Genomic DNA, 26218 nt, shown 5'->3' with positions numbered 1-26218 from the left:
CTGATTTGTGTCATTCGTGTTTTCGCCCACAACCCCAAGCAAGCAAAAAGTCGAAAATTAACAAGTTAAAATGGCTGGGCGCATAGCGAAAACACGCTAATTAGCGGGGGCGCAGGGTGAGATTTAAGAAATAAAATGGCGGGGGCGTGGAGCGAATACACGCTTATTAGCATGGGGGCAGCAGAAATTTTTTTATATAAAAATTTCCCCCTAAGCCCGGGCCCAATTAGCGTGGGTTTTTGGGTTTCCCCGGGCCCCCTCAAATTTTAAAATTTTTTAAATTTTTGGGCTTTTTGGGTTGGGGGGGGTACAGGGAAAGAAAAAAACAAATGGCACAAATTTAGGGCCCCCCATACGTAAAATATGCTTTTGTTTTTCCCCTTTTTGGGGAAGATTTTCCCTTGGGCTTTGTTGCTATCCCCCCCAAAAAACCACTTGATACTCCCCCTTCAGCCACCCCATCCCTTCTCCCACGAACAGTAACAACAACTTAAGACAATAATAAGTTCTTTTGTTTTCCAGGACTGATTATTTTACCCAAAGCAATTATTCTTCAAGCTACCTCAGAGTAGTCCGTGTAGCCAAATCTACCATTGAACAGTTTTCCAGCCACCTTGATTTAATTATGCGATTATCCGTCTATCCATATTTTCTGTATACATGTAGGGATGGCCGGCCAATCACTAATGTTTCATGGCGAGCCTACAATAACAAAACGACGAAGATCTAATAGGTTCAATTTAAATGATTGTGACATCTGAGTAAAGCTTGATGTGCGTCCAAAGTCGGATCTGACCAAGGGTCAGATTTCTTTAGTCATATTCTATCTGATCACTATAGGTTTGACTACACGGGGAACCAGACTGAATGCATATTTGAGTTGTGGTCAAACAAGTATATATGGCACAGAATCACAATTATTTTTACCCCAACATGACAAGGGATACAGGGATACAAGGGTTACACAAGGTAACAGTGGGATACAGTTAATTTCCATCATGTAATAGATATTTTTAAAATTAAATTTTGACATTTTGGTTATCTATTTTACCTAGAGATATTATTTGAATTTAAAAAAAGAGATCTAATTTTACTTATAATCGATAATCCATTAGCATCACCAAATCAAAGGGGCTTGTTGGCTGAGTAATTAGTAAGCACATATCTACAAACAAGGATATAAATCAGAGACGTTAATTTACGATATTCAGTAAAAAAAAAACTTTAATATGTTCACACAAAAAAAGACTGGACCATTGTGGTATTTAGTAGGGGGTAGTATCGTTCGAGGATAGTCCCTGTAAGAAGTCCCTGTAAACTCTGGTGTCCCCAAGGCTCAGTCCTCAGCCCACTCTGCTTTCTGATCTACATTAATGAACTTCCATCTTCTGTCTCCAAGTCTCAAATTCGCCTCTTTGCTGATGACACTGTGGTTTACATTTCTATAAACTCGTCCTCAGACTCACAATCCCTTCAGGAGGATCTTAATAAGATGCAAATCTGGGAAAGGGAGTGGGACATGGAATTCAACCCCTCAAAATGTCAAGTCCTTCACATCACTAAAAACAAAAAAAGTCATCAACAACAAGTACTTCCCGTTCATGGCCAAGCTTTAACATCAGTTCCTAGCTCAAAATACCTTGGCCTTGACTTGTCCAAGACCTAAACTATAACACACATATCTCAAGAATTACAATCAAAAAAACCTAGGATTCATAAAACGAAATATCAATACAAATACAAAAAATGAAAAAGTAAAACAACTAGCTTATAAATCCCTAGTAAGACCCCAGTTAGGAGATACGCATCAACTGTTTGGAGCCCCTACACACAATCAAACATCCAAAAAATAGAGATGGTCCAAAGGACGAGCGATACGCTGGGATAAAAAGCAGGATTACTCCCTTTGTCATCAGTTACAGCCATGCAGAAAGATCTTGGCTGGCGTTTCTCTCGAGCATCGCAGACTAGACTTTAGACTTATTATGTTTTTAAAATCTACCATAATCTAGTAGCCATTAGCCTTCCCACCTACATTTAAAAACTCCATCGGAGGCTTACTAGACATATGCATCCCCTCTCTCTGAGGAAAAACAGGTTACATCAGATTACCAATAAGCGTTACTCCTTCTTCCCCCACTGTATCACACTTTGGAATCAGCTCCCCAGGAACATTGTCACCCTGCCTGATCTAGATCAATACAAACATGGCACGGGTTAAGATACAGTATTAGTTTTGACTTGTTGTGTTTTACTTTTAAATCTTTCTTTCACCCTTACTAATTAAAAACATTTTTAACCAATGACTAGAGCTTTCAAAGTCTCTCACTGTCCTGATCTGTTCATTTTCAGGTTTTTACTTTCTCTCACACCTTTTACTAACACACCTGACGCGCACAATTTCATTCATTCATTCATTCATTCATCCATCCATCCATCCCATCCATCCATCCCATCCATCCATCCATCCATCCATCCAGCCATCCATCCATCCATCCATCCATCCAATCCATCCATTCATTCATTCATTCATTCATTCATTCATTCATTCATTCATTCATTCATTCATTCATTCATTCATTCATTCATTCATTCATTCATTCATTCATTCATTCATTCATTCATTCATTCATTCATTCATTCATTCTAGTACTTGTGTATTTAACTTTTTCCCAAACTTCAAGATTTCAAGATTTTATTCAAAACCAAGGCATATAATATGCATAAGGTTATGATATATCAACAATATAATGAACAGTTATACAAAAAGTGAATTAAACAAAACATATATACATAAAATTATATATAATAAGGGAAAAATCAATTTGACTAAACCATATCATTTGACCTAAACTTTCTCTTGACAACAATTGTCTTATACAAATTTATTTAAAAATTGTTTCTATGGCAAGTAAATTTGTAAATTCATAAAGTTGAGAAAATCATGACTTACAGGAGTATGAGTTATTTAAATTTTGAAATAATAATTTTGCAGAATAATGCAAGTTTAAATAAAGTTGAATGGTCAGAGGAAGAATGCGAGGCAGGTTGGAAATTTCGCCAAATTATACCATTTCGTACTTTAAATCACGTGACCTGTGGGAAGTACCAACAAAAACATCAATTTTTTGCAGTTTATTCTCATTAATTTGTCATTAACAACAAGTCTGTTCATTTGCAGTCTGTGCTATGAAACATCAAAATGAATGGCATGTATTTGATCTTTTATAGAGCATATTTTTCTACCAAGCAGTTTTGAATGACTTTCCACATTTCGGATATTGTAAATTTCGGATAAAGCTGCATTTGTTGAAATTCCGGCCATAAAATTAGCATTTCATATTATTTTATGATGATAATAATTAAATGCTTGATTAATTTATGCTCTACTCTATATATAATTCAAACTTCCCCTTATGCGAATGACGTTGGTAACTCAATGTTACAAAATCTTGTTAAGTAAAAACTACATAGGCATAGAAATTATTATATATATTATATTATATTATCATATTGTCTGTAGTCTTCTTCTCCACATTCCTTAGTCCAAAATAATTAGATGTATTTTTTACATTGGTCAATTTCAAATTTGCCGTAATTCACATTTTACAATAAATGTAAAACTGTAAAATATCAAGAAAAGAAAAGAAAATGCAAAGTCTTTTAATGAAGGACTACCTATTCCTGAATTAGTTTTCTTTAAAATTATGGTCCACCTTGTTTCAAATCCACTGTCCACCTTGGTACAGATGGTTAAACCATAGTAAAAGAAGAGAGTAGTAATTGAACAATGGAAGCCCAATACTGATAATGATAAATTAGTTACAGAAACACTTTGGTCAACTTTACTGTGAGACATTGAAACCTTTAAAAATACACTGTTAAAATCAAGTACAATGTACATCTATCAAGCAGATTTAATCTGTTATTTCATAACATAGCTTTTATAGCTAGTGTCATAATGTTTATTGTAACCAACTATAAATAAAGATTGTCTTATTTTAAAATTTATATTATGATTTTAGGGGATGATCCACATGCCCAGGAGAAACAGAGCTTACAAACCAGATTACTGGATGCTGTGAAGCAGGTATCTAACTGGAGGATATGTGCCTACTAACAATATTAACAAAGTTCCTATAAATAGCAGTAAATGAAGATAATAGGTTCAAGATGTTCTGAATGTGCAACTGTACTGTAAAGTCAGCATTTTTTTAGATGGGTTAAATTTTAGTAGTTTCATGAATGGAAGAGTTTTAGTAAGTTTCACATAGATTTAACAGAACAGGTTGTTTACTAATAAAAGAACAGGTGTTTTCCCCCAGGATTTTGTGAACATGACCCATGCCCATAGAATTGGGAATTTCAGCGATGTTTTGTTAAAAATTGAGAAAAATTGCATGACTTAAAGTTTGCAATGATTAAATGAATGCAAAGAATCACTGTCTAGAATTGAGCCTGCAAACATTTTAGCACCATAACAGTGAAGAAGAAGCCCTTTTTTCTCCAGAGATTTTAGAATTTGTAATTCAATACTTTTATTTTGTAACTTTTAATTGGGAATTTTTTCCTGTGGATTGGGAAAATAATATACTATTTTTAAATTGGGAATATGACCAAATATTGGCTATGAAATAAGGCAAAAAAAAATCCTTGAAGAAATTTGTGATTATTGAACCTAGCCAATTAATTTAACATTATTATATTTATAATTAAACAAAACTATGCAGTGCAAGTTTAGTTAACTGCCTAACATTTTATGATGTAATTTGTTGATTTACAGTGCCAGGTACGATTTGGTGGGAGAACAGAGCTTGCTACAGACAGTGATGCCAGGTGTTATTTTATTTATTACTTTTCAATCATTCTCTCAAATGTACTATAACCATTTAAACCTTTTTCCTGCTTAAAAGACAGGTGACCAGTGTCAACCATGATGAGTGGGCACATCCATGCAAAATATGTATTGAATGAATATCATACAATCCTGTCTGTTCATGGTCTCCACTATTTGATATTCTGTCATGTTGAATTTGATATTTTTCCCTTAAAAATGATGGATGGTTATGTCCAGCTTGTAAGAAGGAAAATACCGGAAAATACCATTCAAGAAAGCAACTTAGCTGGGTAAGGGTTAAAATATCAATATACAAATGTACATTTCTTTAGTTTGATTTTTTTTTCTCGAAAAGATATTTTACTTATATTGAGGGGTACCACTTTAATAACAGCATCATCATATTTGTTAATTACAGAGTATCATGTCTGTGTGCAGCCTGGGAGAGTGTACTGCAACATGGTATGAAAGGTGAAACAAAAGCTATTGCAGCTCTCAAGTGAGTACAAATATTCATATGATAATAGACATGTAGATTATGTGATGTTAAGGGATAAGAATTTATGCTGAGAACTTGAGATGTTAGGTAAAGAGTTCATGTGAAAATTGTGAAAAAATATAGACTGCTGGTCTTCTAACCTCTTTTGTTAAAGATATATTATGCCCAAACTTGATCTTTGAAAATTCTGATAATTACTATACAGTCTCTGTTTAATTGTAAAATATATTTCTTTAAGAACAGACAAAAGATATGTTATGAATGAGACAATGGATAACATAACTGCATGTGTATCTTTCAGAGACATTATTATATTTTTAGGATAAAACTCATAAAAGTTTCATGATCTATTTGTTAAGTAAACAATTATCCATTATTTTAGCATTTTCCTAAAAGTTTTATTCAATAACATTTTGATGTTACTAAAAAAAACATAAATGTACTTTTTGTCATAGCAAATGCTCTATATACATACATTTTTTGTTTGTTTCTTATTTACACCCCCCCCCCCCAAAAAAAAACAACAACAAAAAAACCCCAAAAAACTAACAGCAACAACAATGTCAACAACAATTACAAGAGGAATCAGGATATTTTGTTAAGAGTTAATATTATCACACGCTTTCTTGTCTTGTATGGGTATCAAAAGATATAATAAATCTTATTTTTATTTTGCATCAGACAAGTTTCCGAAATGACTGGTCTCACAAAGGTTGCAGAAATGTTTGCAGACAAACCCATTGAAAAAGATCTAGGTCAGTACATTTAATGAATCGGATATAAGATTTAAACGCTTTATAAACCTATTACTATACACATAACAGTATACACCGATATTCAGGGGACCACTGATTTTATATATTGTAACATCTAGATAATGCTATATTCGAGCAGCAACCAATTTGTAAACAAGTCTGGACTGTGACCTTGGTAGTAGCATTGAAATAAGTGGTATATCGTTACAATTGGAGGTTACTGTATTATGGTTTTCTTCTGCCTTATTAAAACTACCATTATTGTATTTCTTTAACCCCTCTACACTTGGTAGCATTTTAAATGATTTATTCAATTTTCTGTTTTTATTCTATAAAATATTTTTATGCAAGTTGTAATTTTTTAGTAATAACATATCCCCTTAATAAAATCAAGTTGTTCATTTTGTATTCAGTGTTCTGGAACTATGTAAAGGAAGTGTTGACAAGACATGAGGCAGATAGATTCATGAACCTGAAAAATATTAATACAGACTCTGGTAGAGGAAGATCCTGGTTGAGGGCATCATTTAATGAACATTCACTAGAAAGATACATGCACATGTTAGTGGAAAGTGATTCATTATTAAGGTAAATGGAGTGTTCATAACCATGGACATCTTTTTTTTTTTCCCTCACAATTGATTTACTGGTACATTGACAGTATTTTGGTATTTTTTTCTACCTCACAAATTCACTTGTCCTCACACAAGTTTTACATGAAGATCTACTTGTCCCCCAGCTTAAAGCCTGGAGTCTGACTAGTTTAGCATAAGATTTCAGAACCCCTGTTGATTGTGTGCCCAAAATATGTCCAAAATACTGTTAGTATTTTGTATGTAAAAAAAACCACACACTAAAAATAATACCGGTAAGTATTTGCTTAAGGATTGTTTGAAAGTTGTGTCTTTTTTTATATGAAAGTTTTTGCAGCAAGTCTTTAAATTCTATTAAGATTCAAATTTTTGTATGTTATCTTGCTTGTAAATAGCCAAAATTGGGCACAAGCAGAAAAGTGTAGTGCTGATCGGTAGGTTGTTCAATGATGATACATATTTCACATGTGTGGTTCAATGTCTTATTATTCAGAAATGTTTCCAAATAAGATTTATTATGATTTCAGTCAATTTTACCACAGCTGGGCATTTCTGAAAGACCAAGAGAAAAACAGCATGCTCCCAATGATGGCTAGAGGTAAAAAAATCTCCATATTTTCTATTTGTCAGAAGTACGCAAAAATTCTGTTATAGCCCTTAGTGCGTTATTTACGCAGTAGAAATATGGTTTTAAATAGTTCAAAATCAGTCATTAATTGCACATAACATGGACATTCTTGAATCGTTAATCTTTTTTTCTTTTCTTATAATCTTAGACCGTTGTTCTCAAGCTTGATTTTTCCTAAAATAGTTTGTCTTATCTGAAGGCGTGTATCTTTAATAATGATAATAATAGTTTTAGTACAATTAAATATTTTTATATTTTGGAATTGTAGGACTGGACTCCATTTTGTTTGCCATCACTGTTGATAATGCTGAGTTAAATGCTGTTATGCAAACACCTAAACAGGTGGTGGTGAATGTCGGTAACATCACAGCACCTGTCCTGAAACCGGAAGAGGAACTTCGACCTGTAATAGCTGGTGAAGGACCTCATGGTAAGGCAAATATTTTTACTAGTGTATAAAGTGACTGATTCTTACAAAAATATAATAGAATGCACATTAGATAAGTGTTCCTAAGTTTGGTTTAAACATATTTATTTTTAAGCTCGATTGCGAAACAAGTTTTTGCAACTTATATTAATCACTTTAGAGTCAGCTTCCTGGAACCAACCAGTACTGTTGTCATATGAAGAAACATGGTCGTGACTCGATTAGGGCTCAAACCCATGATCCCTGGGTTGAGAGGCAGACACCTTAACCACTAGGCAACTGCTCCCCTTCCTACTTTTATGAGTATGTGTTTAATTGTGAATACATGCCAACAAGAAGTCTTCATCATGTTGCTTTTGGAGCCTTTGAAGATATCTGGACAGTGCTGTCCATAAGCCCTTGATGCCAGCAAAATCTTTGGCCATTGCAGAAATTACTTCTTGCTATTTTTTCCAAATTATGATGAATGATATTCATTAAAATCACTCAGGAGTGCTCTCTGCTCAAAGATTATAATATTCAACACCACTGTGAAAACCTACTGAAGAGGGTACTGCTAGTAACTCTTGTACCTTTACTGGCTACTTTAAGATTTACACTAAGCATTGTTATTAATTCTCTTCATACAGATGTGATCCTCTGTAAGATAAATTATAAAGAAAAGAAAAGAAAAGATTTTTTTTTGCTGAGACAAATACTAGTGTTCAGTAGTGAAATTGAAATTTAAGCATTAAGCTAAAATTATTTTAGTATACCAATTTGACTGAACAGAACAGACCATATCTGTATTAACTCAAGTTACATAAGCAACACATGAGTATATACATAAACGCCAGTGGTATATCTTTGTAAATAAACACATGACATGGTTAAATATTTCTACATACAATATTATTTTAGGTATTTATAAAAGCAAAAACTAATAATTATCATGAGAGATGAAAAAAAGAAAACAACGAAAGTATAACAAGTTGACAAGCATTAACATATGTCAATAAATACTTGTCCTCTTTTAAATACTAGTAATATACATGTATATATTTGATTTACTTCTTGCTTTTTTACTTACATGAAGATTCATTATATCATTTGGAAGAGTTTCATTTAAAAAAAGTCACCACAACATTGTGGTACTATGTAATAGCTTCATTTCTTTGTTAGTTCTTAGAATCTTGAAAAAAAGATATAGTTTTTACTTTATATGATGAAAATTCTAAGTTACTGTTGATGTATTGTTGTATTTTCTTCTATTCATGTGCTAGTTCTGCAATTTCTTTTAAAACAATTTCATGTAACTGGCACTTCTATATTTTTTATATCACAAAACAAATGAGCCGCGTCACGACAAAACCAACATAGTGTGTTTGCGACCAGCATGGATCCAGACCAGCCTGCGCATCCGCGCAGTCTGATCAGGATCCATGCTGTTCGCTATTAGCTTCTCTACTTGTTATAGGGTTTGTAAGCGAACAGCATGGATCCTGATCAGACTGCGCGGATGCGCAGGCTGGTCTGGATCCATGCTGGTCGCAAAAGCACTGTTGGTTTTGTCGTGACCCGGCTCAAGTTAGAATGATGTGTGTCTGTTTCTAATAACTTGGCTGATAGAAAATTACCTTGAAGATAATGATAAAGTAGGATATATTTAGGATATATTTATAAGGGATATAGCTACAAATAAATGCATGCATTTATATATGATATCAGATGTATAAAATTAGGCCAGACTGATAGTGTGATATTTATACAGTTGATTGTGAATAGATAGCTGACAAAACTTGATAATGTATGTAACTTTTGATAAATGAATTAACCAAACTGCCAGGTCAACTGAATATTTAATTTTATCTACCTGGTGTAGAAAATTTCAATTTTACTTCCACTTTTAAGCTCTACTTTAAAATAAAATTGTAGATTTTTTTTGTGTGTATAGATAACAAAAATAGATTTTTATTATTATAGTGAGAGTCTGAAACATACATGAGGATGTAATATTAGTAAAAAGGAAATAATATTTTAAAGAAGTTAGGACTTTCTGTATCATGTGATAACAATGTAAATGCTTTATCTGTCCAAGTAACACGGGCCTTGTTTACTTGAAGTTTTGGTTTTTCTTAGCTACTTCTAATGCTTCTCAGCATAACTGATGAACTAATTGATATTCATCATAAAGATATTTACAACTGCCTTTTGATATATATTTGAATATATATTTATCAGAGCGAGAGAAGAAGAAAGAGAAAAAGAAGAAGAAAAAAGTAAGTCATATAGTGAGTTTTGATGAGGATGACACTGGGGTAGGAACATTCTCCAGAGTAAATGTGACTGGAAAGACTGGAAGTTTTACCTACGGTTCACCTTCTGATACCTTCGATAAATCAGCGCAACAATTTCAGACAATTCCACAGGAATCTGTGACATCAAGCTCAAAAATTAGTGTTAATGTTGTAAGTTCTGGATTTAAAACTATAGACCACAGTGCAGGTGCTATGACAAAAGATAGTCAATTAAATAATTCTTCACAGAATAGCCAATCCGGTGCAATGTTTAGCCAATCAGATGATGTGTTTCAAAATGGTGCCACTTTGTCTTCTGAAAGTATTCTCAGATCTGCGAGTAGAGATCCCAGTATAGCTTCAGGACGATCAGATAACAGGAGGAGTCAGGGGTCATTCAGTTCAGCAGACTTTGAATTAAGGTAGTCATGCTTAGTTAATAATTATGTTCAACATTAAGTTTTATTTCCTTATACATCTAGTGGTATGTATGAAAAGTAGTTTATTGAAATGTGAAATGGTTAGAGTGACTACTTTTAAAGATATTTGGAAAATATAAGTATGGATATTCCTAGGCTCTTTAATTACAAAAAAGCATCTGTACTTTGTAAGGTACCTGGTATTTTAATGTAGACTATTTCAAATCCTGTACTTATTTTCTTTTGAAGAACCATTGTTTGGATTTATGAACATTCATCAGATTTTAATTATAGCATGCCTTAAAGTGTCTTATAACTTATGTTAATGGATTTTACAAGACACACTGAATCCAGGTATCTTAATATAATATAATACAAAGTTTTATACCTTTCAGTATGGAGATGAGTGGAACTGTAATGACCCCTGTGACCCCTGGAGGTCGCAATGCCATAGATGATGATGATACTGGACTAGGACGATCTTGTTAGTATTGTAATACATGTACTTTATAGGAGGGGGGGGGGATTGATTTGTGGTGTTTATTTTAACTATATTCATGCTTTTTTAAGACTCTCCAAAGTTTTAAAAATGGCTTATTACTTTTCAAAAAAATTGTGACCACCTGTCAAAATTAAAGTAGGGGAGATTACTATCGTAATAGTGGTCAGGTTCTAATGAGAATCAATGCTTTACACCGAGACCGAACGATCACAAATTATAACTGGAGTAAATTCTCAGGGCTCAGTAGATTTATAAATAAGTGTCACTATATTATGATGATGGATTAAACAACAACAACTAAGAAATACAATTTCAATCAATGCTTTTTATTATATGAAAAGCCCTAACAAATTTGATTAGTTTACTTATCAAATTATATTTAGTTTTATATTAAGAATAACTCTAATTATTATTTTAATTAAGATGATGATTATGATATATTTGAGCCGCGCCATGACAAAACCAACATAATGCATTTATGACCAGCATGGATCCAGACCAGCCTGCGCATTCGCGCAGTCTGATCAGGATCCATGCTGTTGGCTTACAAACCCTATTACAAGTAGAGAAACTGATAGCGAATAGCATGGATCCTGATCAGATTGGCGGATGCGCAGGCTGGTCAGCATCCATCCTGGTCGCAAACCCACTATGTTGGTTTTGTCGTGACTAGGCTCATTTTATATGTGGTCGATTACAATAAACGTAAATATTTGTATTAAGGACTAAGTCCAGTTTAATGTTTCAAGGCTTAGCCTTGTAGTACTGACCAGAGTAGGTACAGTACCTAACCTAGCTAACATTGCCAAAGTCAGCTTATTTATACCATTCAATATTCACTGCAACAATTTGATTGGTTGACAATAATATTGTATATACCATGCAGTAAGTATGAAAAGATAGTAACTCATAACTTATAGATTAACTGTTAACTTAGATTACTGTAAAAACCCATCTTATTACACTCTGAATGACTTTTTAAAAATTCTTTTTTGAGTATAGCACTAACTCTCTTGTGTTGAAAATCTAAACATCAAGAAAATGTTAACTTTCATTATTTTGCTTATAGGGGAGAACTATCAATTAAAGTAGCTTTTTAATTAGTGCTGAAAATCAAATTCTTTAAAAAAAAAACTGTTAAAGATCTTGGAAAGTTGGTAATGTTAATCGTTTATTTTAACCAACCGTTAAGTGCAAATATACTTTCTTAAGCCTCAATGACATAAGGACAAGAAAGTTCTAGAACCAGCATGTATTCAAATATTCCATAAGTATATGCTGCATCTTTCTCTGAACACATCATATTTTAAGATGACATTATGTCTTATGGATTTAACACTTGACTTGTTGGAACTGAGTGATCAACCAGCCTTAGCCATCAGTGTAGAGCCAGGCCAGCCTACACATCCATGCAGTCTGATCAGGCTCTATACTGCTTGCAATCTAATGCGATATTTTTATCTCGATATACCTAAAATTGAATTTGGACGGTTAAAAAATTGAGAGCTGGACAAGTCTATATAACAAATTCAGCAGGATTAGGAGTAAAGGGAATATACTGTTGGCTGACTAACATAACATTTTCATCTTGATATCACCCTAAATTGACAATGTACAGTTCCAAATTGGAAGCTGGACAAGTGCAGTTTAGAAATTGAGCAGATTAAGGGTTTAAGAAAGAAGTTAATTCTCATTTGTGTAATTTTTAGATGATTCCAACACACTATCAGCATACAATGGTGAAGATATACAATCTGCAACATTTGCTCTACAACAAGCTCAGATCAGTTATAATGAAAGGTATACTTTAATATAGTTTACTTTTCCTGAATTTTGGATTGTATTTTTGATATTAAAAACAAACATGTTGAGGTTTATGTAATAGTTGTAAGTTTAAGTAATGAAATTAATATTTCAGTATCTGATTTGAGTGACTGTCACTGGTATAGAGCCAGGCCTTAGTACACATATTAACAAATTACTCAGACTTCATATTTTGGGTGCTCAGTTTTAACTTTTTAATATCGAAACTCTAACAGAAGAAAGAGCTGTTCTAAATTTAAACCGGGGCATGTGTATTGTTCTAATTGAGAATCATGAAGTAACATCATTCAAGATATATAAGTGATGATGTATATTTGTAGTTCATTGCATTTTACAGAATTGTCTATTAATATGGGCGTTTATTAAAATGAATACAAGACTTAATGAATTTATCAACAACAAAAAAATTGCTTAATTCTGAGAAAGACAAATAAATAAATATGCTAGTGGTGGCATGGCTGAGTGGTTAATATGTCAGACTAGTAATCTAAGGATTGCTGACCACGTGGGTTAAAACCCTGTCAGGGGCAAGCTGTGCTTTCACTGAGCTAGAAACTTTACATTCATTGCTTAGTACTGGTTGGTCACAGGAACGGACTTGAGACTGTTTCAATAAGCTTATAGCTTCCAACACAATCGAAAATAAATAAATTTGTATAAACTAAATCAATATGCTATTATTTGTGTTACAGTCATAGGACACAAGGAGATGGAGGTAACGTGTCTGAAGACATACATAGTGACAGGATGTCTACAGGTAAGTCTAATGAGGTTAATTTATGATCACAAATATATACATTTGCATGTGAAAACAATGCACTAGTTTGTTATATAATAAATGAATTATGAGGTTGTATTAGTGAGACTGAATCTTTTTCACACACAAGTTGTATATTTCAATTGTCTTCAAATAGCATGGAATGAGATGAAAAAGTGTGTGTTTCTCTTAATAAAAAATACAGCATGTCATGTTAGTTAATGAATTATAAATAAATTATGGTAGTGACTGCTTTGTTTTGTACCAGAATATACTTAAAACAAGTCATACAAGATCAGTCAAGATATTGATTTGATTACGTAAAAGACATTAATAAGAAAATACACTCAGTACAAAAAGAAACGCAACTTTTTCATTTTTCATTTTTTTAGGTTTATACTAAATTTGGACAAACAATTTTCCCTTTAATATTCTCAATGACATTTTATTGTTAACTTGAGTTCAAAACGGCATTATTTTTAAACTCCCTCAATGCAGTTTAACGGCAAACTGTACAAACCACATTTCCACGTGCACACCGTGCTCTATAGTTTACCGATAGTTTCTATACATGTAGCCGTGTAGTGATGAATCGGTACACATGAAAAACAAGTTTATTTGAACTGTCAGTACTTTATAACCATGCCGCACCTTGCTGAACATTTGCGGAATCAAGCAATTGGTTTACTTGAAGCTGGTGTTTTGAAGATTGACGTTGCACGGCGATTTAATTGTCATGTTAGCACTATCACTCGTCTACAGAATAGGTACAATGCCTCTGGCAGTGTCAAAGACTTACCAAAATCCGGTCGACCACGAATAACCACTAGGAGACAGGATGTGAATATTCGAGTGGGGCACCTACGTAATCGATTCGAAGCGGCGTCCTCTACAGCTAGACGAACAATAGGTACTCAGGGGTAGGTGAAAATATTGCTATCTTTCCGAAATTCTTCCTCTTATCAAATTTTGAGCTGTTCACGTTTTGATGAGGTTTACCCTTTTTGAGACGTTGCGTTACTTTTCAGGCGCAGTATACATGCAAACACAGTTCGAAATCGGCTTAAGGAAGTTGGTTTGAGGTGTAGGAGACCCCTCAAGGCATCACGCCTCACTGCACGTCACAAACGGGATCGACTACGGTGGACTAGAGTGCACATAAGAATGATCCGTAGATTCTGGAGCAGGGTACTTTTCTCTGACGAAACTAAAATAGTGCTGAGCAGAGCCGATGGTCGTGCACGTGTTTGGAGGCGCAGGAACGAGCGTTATGCCGAAGCCTGTATTCAGACTTTTAATCGTTCGGGTGGTGGCTCCATTCACATATGGGCAGGGATGTCACAGTTTGGAAGAACAGATCTTGTAGTGTTCGACCGTAATGTCAATGCTCAGACCTATGTCAATGATGTTCTAGCACCTGTTGTCGTACCGTACATGAACCGTCATTTTCAGGGACATGGGACACTTCAACAGGATAACGCTCGCCCGCACACAGCACGTTTGACTCAAAACTTTCTTGCTCGGAACCACATCAATGTGCTAGACTGGCCTGCAATGTCACCAGATATGGCGCCTATTGAACACTTATGGGACGAGCTAAAACGTCGCATTTATCAGCATCAGCCACAGCCCCAGACGGTGCAGGAACTTCGTCGTGTCGCAGTGCAGGAGTGGAATAACATTCCCCAGGCATCCATTGCTATGTTAGTGACCTCTATGCGTCGCCGCTGCCAGGCGCTTATCAATGCTAGGGGTGGACACACAAGGTATTGAAACTGAAAATTTCGTGATCAATAGCGCTGTGTTTAAACTGCTGGAACTTTCGTAATTTTGCAGGTATCAATGAAATTGTTGTGTTATTGAATAAAGCATGGATGAAATATTGAAAAGGTATTGAAGTTTTTTCTGCACCACATTCACTATGGGAGATGACCAGGTATATATACAGTTTGCGTTTCTTTTTGTACTGAGTGTAATAAATGATTTAAGCAGCTGAAAAGGAAGGCTGTAGGACTTGCATAAAGGAGATGCAAGTGGTTTTGTATATCAAGATAGACCCAATACAGTCAAACCTGTGATCAAAGGCTGTCCATGGGAAAGATAAGAAATTGTCTTTATAGACAAGTGTTCTTTATTTGGAGGGTACTTCATTCCAATTTATCAATGAAGAGTTATCAAAAACTGACCTTTAATTGAAGGGTTATCATTATTCAGAGATGGACTTTAACACAGGTTTGACTGTAAATGAATGGTTAAATAAATGCTGCTGTCAACAGTTTATGCCAAATAGACTGTTGAATTTCAAAATGTAGGCCCCCTCATTGAATGAAAAAGAAGGGCATAGACTAAAGTGATAATGTATTTAGTGAGAATGGTCAACAATGTACACTATTATTTAAATGTTTTTAGTCAACTAATGTTCCATGTGTGCTTTTAAGTATGATTTCATCTTTTATAAAAATGATATGTTATATTATAATTTACAATTGTTATAGATGAGCTGAAGAAAGCTGTTGTGTCAATGATGTTAAGAAAAGATGAAGTAGAAGAACAAAATAAGTGAGTCTTATAATTTCAATACTTTTATGTGGATATTTCTTACTAAATCACTTAAAAAAAAATAGCTGCAGAAAATTGTCCTTTTGATTAATGTTCAACAGTAGTTATTTAAGGTAGTCTTACTGCAATGCTTGCCTGTCAAAACATTTCTAACATAGGCCAATATCATAATGAATCAGTCATTTCCAGAACGTTTCTTATTCGATAATTTTTAACGTTTATAACCGGGATTTAGTACAAAGCGATAAGGATGAGTGATTGTAAATAATCTAATGCCCAAGATTTTGAAAAAATAACATTCTGGAAATAACAAATTTGCTACGATATTGACCGATGTTAGATTTTTTGGGGCGGGAAAGTATTACAATAAGACTACTTTAACACTGAATTAAGTTTTAAATACTTGTACACGGGTTCATTGCTTTCTTCTCACAAAATAAGTTTTTTACTATATTAGCAATATAAAATTGCCATACGTCTTGAACAAACTAAATTCTATTCATTTGAACATAGTCAACAGTGAACTAAGTTTTGTATACTTGTACACAGATCATTGAAGCAGATGTTGGAACAGGAAATGGAGGCGTCGTCTATACTGAGGGCGGAGATTGAGGATATGAAGCATACAGAAACTACCAGACATGAGAAGGAACAGGCTAAACTACAGGCATTACAGAAGTATGTGAAATCAAATATGATCATATATATGACTTAAAGTCTTATACTAACATCCAGTATTAAGAAATGCAAATTATAGATGTAATATCATGTACATGCAAAATTACTTATTGAGAAAATATTTAGTGACAACAGTATTTCGTGACAAAGATATTCTAATTATTTGTACTGATAAAGATTTGATGAGAAGTTAGAAGTTACTTATAAAAGACAGAAAAGACATGATGTAGTATTCAAGAGCATGCTCTAATTAAGTCTTTGAAGTACATGACTGAGATACTTTTGTAGAGATAATTGATGTCATTTATAAATCTGATATACTTTACTTACTACACCTACATAGCCTAAATGCATAAATGGGTGCACTGGTCACAGCATTAATGCAACAGATGGCAGCCAGCAGATTAACAGTTAAACTACATATTATCACATACCCATGCTGCATTTGTGACTCCGTTTAAAAGGAATAGTAAGGCCATGCATATATTTTGACATGATCTCATTTGCTTATATAAACATAGCATTGAGACACTCTGAATGTTAGCTTTTTACTATTAGGTGTGTCAATGAAATATGTTTCTTTTTTACTTCTAAATGGTCTTTATTTTTGGTATGTGATAAATAGAATTTTAAATTGGTGTTAGTATTAAACTTACACTCATTCAATATCCTCTATATATTTGTATATTTTAGAGAAAATGAGTTGTTAAAACATCAGCTAAGGAAATATGTGAATGCTGTACAGATGTTACGAACTGAGGGAACTACTGTTGATGGTAAATATATATTGTTTTGATTTTAAACTTTCTATCATTTTGAAATAAGCATTTTGCTTTCTTCATTATGCTTATCATAATTACAAATAGAATCAATCATTTATAAACTTTGGAGCATTTCATATTATACGTTTTTAGATGTAAGTGATAAAATTTGTCAATGGCAATAAATTTAAGTGACATTTGTGACAGTATGGAATTGAACATGGTCCATATATGACCATGGTCTGCAGGGTAATACTGAAATTCTGAGACATTGATATGTTAAGCTGCCGCAAAAAGCATTATGTTTTCAATAAGAATAATTTCAAATTAAATATTATATACAAATATATAATTTTTATGAACATACCTTTTTATACATCTGCTATTAACCTTTCATTAAATGTTACTTACATAATATAATACTATAATTATAGTGAGTTTGGGGATTCACGTAGAAGAACCACAACCCACTATTCCACCTGAGAAACCAAAGACAGATTATAGTCATGAGGCGGAGGAATACGAGAAAAAACTTATACAGGTGAGTATTTTGATGATTGTTCTGCTTCTCTTGACATCATTTTCCATATAATATAAATGCATTTCAAGCTAGCCTTTTAAATTCATGCTTTGTATGTAAATAGGATTAAAGGCATCAAATGCATTGCATTGTATTTATTTAATCTTTCACTGATTAATTTGTGTATTGAACTTACTCTTCTTCAAATCAAAATTAGAATTATAAATTGTTGATTTTAATATTGATAGAGAACATCTTGATTGTATGTATTGTGAATCAGTGTTAGAGGACGAGTATCACTTTCTTATCATTTGTTCTTTACATGTAATTTTACGTTCATTATATATACCATTGTATTACAATCAATATCCGACTGTTGAAAAGTTCTACTCTTTGATGGTAACTGAAAACGAGTTATTGATACGTAGTGTTGCTATGTATATTTATTATGCAATGAAAGAAAAGAGATAATGTCCTTAAATGTTTTGAATAATGTATATTCAGATTGTACTGTATAATTGTTAAAAATTTGACCATTACTACAATGTATATCTCCAGCAATAAGATTTTATATTGTATATTTTATGCACTGTGTATGGGCAGGAGGCCTTTTGTATAATAAAAGTGTTGAATTGAATTGATTTAAGGGAGTTTAGTATCAAATGGAAAAATAAACCAGCCAATATTAAAGATCATTGTTACACTTCAGATATTTACAGCCTGTTTTAGTCTTTGATCATAAGTTATGATTAAAAGTAGAATCAATTATTGATAACACATTTCTTTTCATTTTCAAATTTCTTACATAGGTTGCTGAAATGCACGGAGAACTAATGGAATTCAACGAGTTGTTACATCGTCAGCTGAACCTCAGAGAAAATATGCTCAAACGACTACAGAATGAACTTGTTGACCTTAGAGGACCAGTAAGTCCTGTTTTCATACTTGATATCTTAAAAGGCAGAATATAATGTCTAATAGGAGTTTTCCTTACTTTTTTCCTGATAGATAGAAACTAAGTGAGTTCAATTTGTGAAAAGTTTGTTAAAAGAAGATTTTGTCTAATTTTATTGATTAAAAAAAAAGTTTCTTATTGTTTTATATGTTGTTTCATATATTACTTTTTCAGTTACCACATGACATTAACTTTACAGATGATTTATTGGCCATGGGTGCAGAAAGGTAAATTTTACTTTGTTAATAAGTCACGCTATATAATGTAAGCATTTTATTGCCATTATGCGTCATCTGGAAATAAAATCTTAGAGATGTAACAATATCTAGACGTAGTATTAACATGTACATTTCATTACCACTTCTAGGTATATGATAAATCTATAGAAAGTTCAGGCTAGTTTAAAACATGTATTTTTGTAGGTTCAATCTGCATCATTTACTTCAAAATCTATATGACTATATATGAAGTTAAATCCAATGCTAAAGGACACTTGAGAATGAAGACCAAATATTAAAAAACTCTTTTGTATTTGAGTGAAACATACAATGTATATCTGCCTTTAAGATTTCATGTCTACAAAGAACATTCCTTCATTTGATCAGTATCTTTATTTAAGCTGTTTTATTAAGGCTATTCTATCAAGGCTTGAATTTCAAGAAATTTTTATTGTAATATATGTATTTTTTATTACCTTACAGTTTGAGTATACAGCAAACCAGTCTGATTAATGTATGGATACCATCAGCTTTTCTCAGAGGATCTGGTGCTGACACCTATCATGTTTATCAGGTATATTCAGATAATTCAATATTTTATTGTAACATAAAACATTTGTTTGTCTTACTAGAACAAAGTAACAAATTGGGATATATTTTGTACAATATTTAAGTTCTTGGTTAGGAAATCAAAAATGATATTATTATTATATAAATAAAAAATGATGCAATTTAAACACATGAAAATCAAGTCAATTATATTTTCTTTGAATGTAGTGTGATAATAATTTTAATTTCTTAGAACAGGTTGTCTGTCAAATAATTAAGCTCTTTTGACATCCTTATTCATTATATCTTTTAACATTCAAGTTGTATTTCCTGCCATTCATTTATAAGTTTATACCAGAGGAAATTTTAACACTAGGAAAACTGCATAGCAGGAAATAAAGCTTGACATTTTCATCAAAGAAAGACTCTGAAAATTTACTTTAAAGGCCCAATATGCTTCAGAAACAAATAAAAGTTTCCTTCTTGAAAAAGGGCAAACATTAGTTTTATAACATTTAAATAATGGTTTAAGAGCATGTTAGATACTTATTATCTTAATAAATAAGAGCTGAATATGAAAATATTGGTCACTAAAGTAGCAAAATGTAAACAAAGTAGTATTTTGACTTCCATACAAACTACTAAATCACAGTAACTGTATTAATTGCCAGAACACAACAGAAAAGAAAGATGTTTCAGATAATTGGCTAATGTGTAACCCTTTTTGAAACTTTATCAAGACACCAAAAATATTTTATTTATTTTTTTGAGTAACTAAAATAAAATCATTTCTGGAACATAATGGGCCTTTAATTACTATATGTCTTGTACTGTAGGTATATGTAAGAATAAAAGATGAAGAATGGAATGTTTATAAACGCTACAAGCAGTTTAATGAGTTACATGCTGCAATGAAAAAGAAACATCCGCTTACTGGAAAATTTGAATTTCCGCAAAAGAAAACATTTGGTAAAAAGGTAACAAAGAGTTTTATATTGTTTCTTTGTTAACAAAAATAAACTTCATACACCTTTGTAGACACCGGTATTATCTAATATCAGATATATAGAATTGCAAAGTGTTTTTATATGCTTCAAAAGTTCTTGTTGATTGAAAAGTCTGTTTTAGGGAATAATATGAAATAATTCAAGTAATATATTAAGATTTTAAAACTTTTTTCATAGCAGGTAAAAGGTAAAAAAACTCTATAGTTTGACTCAAATAGACTGTTTGATTTGTACCTGATGGCCTGTTAATTTAAAGGTTTTTAATTTGTAAGCCAAAAGGAATAATACTTTAAAAAAAGGGGTATCTCTACTTTTAGGCAGCCGTTATAGTGTTCTCCATTCCTTTTGTAAGTCTATTGTTCATTTATTCTCTGTAAAAATTAATTATATGCTTACTTTATGAAGATATTATGAATGTCTATATATTTCAGGACAGTAAAGTAGTTGAGGGAAGACGAGTTCAATTTCAGACATACCTTAGATGTTTAATCAATCATATTCTAGAAAAAGATTCAAGGTTGTCCACCAATCCCTGTAAACAAACTTTGTTAGATGTTCTAGATTTCTTCAGGTAAGTTTTTATCAAGTTGAAAATAAATATTTACCATTGTATAATCTCACAATTATAAACAAACTATGCAAAATGAGTAATTATTTTAAGAAAACCTTGCAAGTTTTGCATATTTATCTCCCCTTAAATTTTTATATCCAATTGAAAAGGTCAATATACTGTATGTTCACTCAATAGTATCCTCCTTGCAGTATTTATCTCCCTTGGATTGAAAATGAACATGCAAAAATGGACAGATTGGTTGTCTTATATCTTGATGTAATGATTTAAAGGGACTCCACTGAGGTTTTTTGACATGTAGGAACTGAAAATATTTTTTTTTAAATGTCTGAACAACTTGATGAAGGTCTGTACCAATATCTTGTGTACAAAATTTCAGATCATCCACGCACTCCGCTTCTTACAGTCAAAAATCAATTATAATGCACAAATTGACCCCAAATTGAAAAGTGGTGCAACTCAGTTCACTCAAATCGACCCAAACACAGCATAAAAAATCCATTATGTTAACATATTATTTATTGTAAGGTTTGGTTAGCCCAATTTTCTTTTAGAATGTTTTGGTTAACCTTTTTGTTCAGGTTCGTATCTCAACATAATGTTTTATTTTTAAACTAAACTTTGAATACTTGTTCACTATCAACATAATGTTATATTTTTAAACAAAACTTGGAATACTTGTTCACTATCAACATAATGTTATATTTTTAAACTAAACTTGGAATACTTGTTCACTATCAACATAATGTTATATTTTTAAACTAAACTTGGAATACTTGTTCACTATCAACATAATGTTATATTTTTAAACTAAACTTGGAATACTTGTTCACTATCAAAATTAGAAAGGGAAGATAATTCTTAAGGTCATTTTCACCTAATTATTTGTCTTATTAGATTTAGAATATTAGAATACTTTCTTAATTTTCTCATGAAGTGTCTCAGATATGGACTTTTAAGTTAAACTACTTGTTCATTATTAAAGGCATGCAATTCTGCCATGCATTTTTACAGAGTTATCTTCCTTTCTTTGCTTATATCATATCATCCAGCTCTGATTTTTTTATATATTTATCAGAAGCATGTTCTTTTCAGTGACAAAATAGCAGAAAAGGACAAGAAGAAAAAGAAGTCAGATGGTCAAAGGACACCTTTGTCTTCTAGTCCAAGGCAAGCAGCTCCCATACCTGAACAATACTCTGGTTTATAACCTTAATTACAGAAATTCTGTGTAATATGTTTGTTAATTATAAAGAAACTGTCAATAACACATGAAAAACAACATTGTTCTTTTAGTTTGAAAGTAATTATACCCCCAAAAACAAAGTTTGGGGGGGTATATAGGAGTCACCTGGTGGTCGGTCGGTTGGTCGGTCGGTCGGTCGGTCGGTCGGTCCAGACGTCCGTTGCATTTTCCTTGTCCGGAGCATAACTTGAAAACTAATGGTTGGAATTCAATATAATTACATACAATGGTCAAGCACATTGAGAGGAAGTGCAGTGCACAATAACCATAACTCTATCTTGACTAATTACAGAGTTATTGCCCTTTGTTAATTTTCCTTGTCCGGGGCATAACTTGAAAACTACTGGTTGGAATTCAAAACAACTTCATACAATTGTCAAACACAATAAGGGGAAGTGCAGTGCACAAGAACCATAACTCTATCTAAAGTAATTACAGAGTTATTGCCCTTTGTTGCTTTTCCATTGCTTTTTTTTTTGTCCGTTGCATTTTCCTTGTCCGGAGCATAACTTGAAGACTAATGGTTGGAATTCAATATAACTACATACAATGGTCAAGCACATTGAGAGGAAGTGCAGTGCGTAAGAAACATAACTCTATCTTGACTAATTACAGAGTTATTGCCCTTTGTTACTTTTCCTTGTCCGTGGCATAACTTGAAAACTACTGGTTGGAATTCAAAACAACTTCATACAGTTGTCAAACACAAAAAGGGGAAGTGCAGTGCACAAGAACCATAACTCTATCTAAAGTAATTACAGAGTTATTGCCCTTTGTTGCTTTTCAATTGCCTTCTTTTTTTTGTCCGGAGCATAACTTGAAGACTAATGGTTGGAATTCAATATAACTACATACAATGGTCAAGCACATTGAGAGGAAGTGCAGTGCATAAGAACCATAACTCTATCTAAAGTAATTACAGAGTTTTTGCCCTTTATTACTTTTCCATTGCTTTCTATTGTCCGGACCATCATTAAACTTGAAGACTAATTGTTGGAATTCATTATAACTTCATACAATGGTCCAGCACATTGAGAGGAAGTGCAGTGCACAAGAACCATAACTCCATTTTGACTTATTACAGAGTTACTGCCCTTTGTTTATTTTCCTTGTCCAGAGCATGACTTTAAAACTACTGGTTGGAATTCAAAACAACTTCATACAATGGTCAAGCACAATAAGGGGAAGTGCAGTGCACAAGAACCATAACTCCATCTTGACTAATTACAGAGTTATTGCCCTTTGTTACTTTTCCATTGCTTTCTTTTGTCCGGACCATAACTTGAAGACTTATTGTTGGAATTCATTATAACTTCATACAATGGTCAAGCACATTGAGAGGAAGTGCAGTGCATAAGAACCATAACTCCATCTTGACTAATTACAGAGTTACTGCCCTTTGTTACTTTTCCTTGTCCAGAGCATAACTTGAAAACTACTGTTTGGAATTCAGTACAACTTCATACAGTTGTCAAGGACATTCAAAGGAAGTGCAGTGCACAAGAGCCATAACTCCATTTTGACAAAATACAGAGTTACTTCCCTTTGATACTTTTCCTTGTCAGGAGCATAACTTAAAACGTACTGGTTGGAATTCAAAACAACTTCATACAATGGTCAAGCACAATAAGAGGAAGTGCAGTGCACAAGAACTATAACTCTATCTTCAGTATTTATAGAGTGTTTGCCCTTTGTTCTTTGTCTTTGTCTTTCTGGACTTATTACAGAGTAATTCAATTAAACTTCATCAATGGCCAACCACATTGAAAGGAAATGCAACATACATGAACCACAATTATTTTTAATTGCCCACAACCATAACTCTATGTTTCAATTCTTTTACAAGGTATTCTGTTACTAGTAACATCCTCATTTCCGAAGCAGACTTGTGGGGGTATTAATCACATTTAGTGATAGTTCTAGTTTATTAATGTTTTAGAGTGTAATCACTCAAGCAATGGTTATGGTGCAACTTTTTAACTCGTAAATTCTTAATACATGTACAATGTATATTGAGAAATGTGCCAGTTTTAAAAGTGTTTCATTATATGAAATTATTTTATAAGCTCGACTATTCGAAGAATAGGGTGAGCTATTGTACTCACTTAGGTGTCAGAGTCACACTTTGGCTAAGTTTTTGCATGTAAGTTGGTATTTTCAAAACTACTGACAGAAATGGATTGAAACTTAACAGACTTATTTGAGAGATTGATAGGATGTTACTTTCTAAGAGCCATAACTCTTAACATATATTTTGACAGAATTATGGCCTTTTTGAACTTAGAATATTCTACATTATCTTTCTAGGCTTTTGTTCAACTCTCAAACACTGAGAATAGTCCAGCATGCTGTCCTAACGACAGCTCTTGTTTTTTTTATTCTACTTGAAGAACTGTGCATAATTTGTATAAGGCTTGAACTTGTGTTCAAAATGTGTTTGGAGGAATAGATGGGCAGTATTTTCATAGTGTAATTTTCATTTGATTAATGTTGTGAGATATTGTGTAAAGCCAAAAGAAATTTCTAATTTTAGACATTGTGATGCTTAAACTTTTCAACTTCAGATAAATAACATTTGAAAATAAATATTGATTATATTCTAAGTATAAAACATCAATTCCTATTCATTATTATCATAGTTAAATAAATTAAACTTCTTCTCTCTTTGATTTATACAAAAAAGAGTCTTGCTGATGGGGTCATTATGCTTAAATAGACTATCAGAAAACAATTTTTTTTTTAAATAAGTCTTTTTTTTTGTAAAAGTACCCTGGGAATTGGAAGGCAAAAATGGGGACGGGTGTTGTTGGGGGCTTCCTTAAGTTTATATAGCCTTAAATAGATCAGATGTCATAAAAATCTTGTGATTACTGCAGTTCCAAGTGCAAATTACTCTTCTGCTTGTAGCATGTCCATGTCCTCTACAAAGGTTAATAATTATGTAAGTCTTGGGTCAAAACTGGCTCAGCCAAAAGTCAGATAATTTATATATGCTATAATTATTTAGGAAAATAAATTTAGATTCTTTTTATACTTAGTAAGTCTCTAAAAAATCTGTGGTCACATGGCCATATAGTATTATTGTTAAATTTAAATAATAGTTCTCCCCCTTTGAAAGATTTATTTCTAGCTTTCTGTCTATCTTGTCCCACTCTTACTGTGCTTTTATTTGTATATACCAAGTTTTATTGTGTTTTGATACATTCAGTTTAATGGCTTTTTTGAAACATTATAGAAAAGATTGCAAAATTGATTATGATATAGTGCTATGATTGAGGGACCAGTGCAATTGTGAATTGATTATCATGTACATGTATATATTATGTTAAACTATTATATATAGTCTTATTCTGAGATTATAAGAAGTCAAAATGTGGCATTGATATAACTCAGTGCTCTTTGTTGTTTATAAGTATCAGATATTTGAATACACTTGTTGTTTTGTAATGAAATATTTACAAATATATTGTTTTGTAATTATGTATTTATGAAAATTGAATAAAAAGATATAAATATTTTCAGCAAACTCTGTTTTGGATTTTTTTACAAAAGTTCGGATTGATTATCATCACTACATGTTTGTTTGTATTTAAGAAGCCTGTACTATATTTATAGAATACTCTAAAAGTAATTAACC

The 26218-nt window shown here is 32.6% G+C and overlaps 1 protein-coding gene across 1 annotated transcript; it reads left to right on the top strand.

Annotated features, from left to right (window-relative positions):
* Positions 1 to 3055: 3055 nt before the first annotated feature.
* On the top strand, positions 3056 to 26107 carry LOC132714350 (sorting nexin-29-like). Its single transcript, XM_060697204.1, has 23 exons — positions 3056 to 3209; positions 4026 to 4090; positions 4784 to 4836; positions 5256 to 5336; positions 6018 to 6091; positions 6505 to 6679; positions 7212 to 7282; positions 7581 to 7742; positions 9960 to 10437; positions 10830 to 10918; positions 12646 to 12736; positions 13453 to 13517; positions 16013 to 16076; positions 16626 to 16754; positions 17448 to 17530; positions 17950 to 18056; positions 18845 to 18961; positions 19165 to 19217; positions 19692 to 19782; positions 20594 to 20734; positions 21196 to 21335; positions 22431 to 22644; positions 24507 to 26107. The coding sequence occupies exons 1-22, from the start codon at positions 3203 to 3205 to the stop codon at positions 22543 to 22545; spliced, it is 2451 nt and encodes an 816-aa protein (XP_060553187.1). The 5' UTR covers positions 3056 to 3202; the 3' UTR covers positions 22546 to 22644; positions 24507 to 26107.
* The last annotated feature ends 111 nt before the right edge of the window (positions 26108 to 26218 follow it).

The sequence above is a fragment of the Ruditapes philippinarum genome, unplaced genomic scaffold, assembly GCF_026571515.1.
Source record: "Ruditapes philippinarum isolate M1 unplaced genomic scaffold, ASM2657151v2 ctg122_1_1_1_1, whole genome shotgun sequence".
Classification (NCBI taxonomy): domain Eukaryota; kingdom Metazoa; phylum Mollusca; class Bivalvia; order Venerida; family Veneridae; genus Ruditapes; species Ruditapes philippinarum.
The sequence above is the reverse complement of the archived record's forward strand: the minus strand, read 5'-3'. Positions and strand labels throughout refer to the sequence as shown.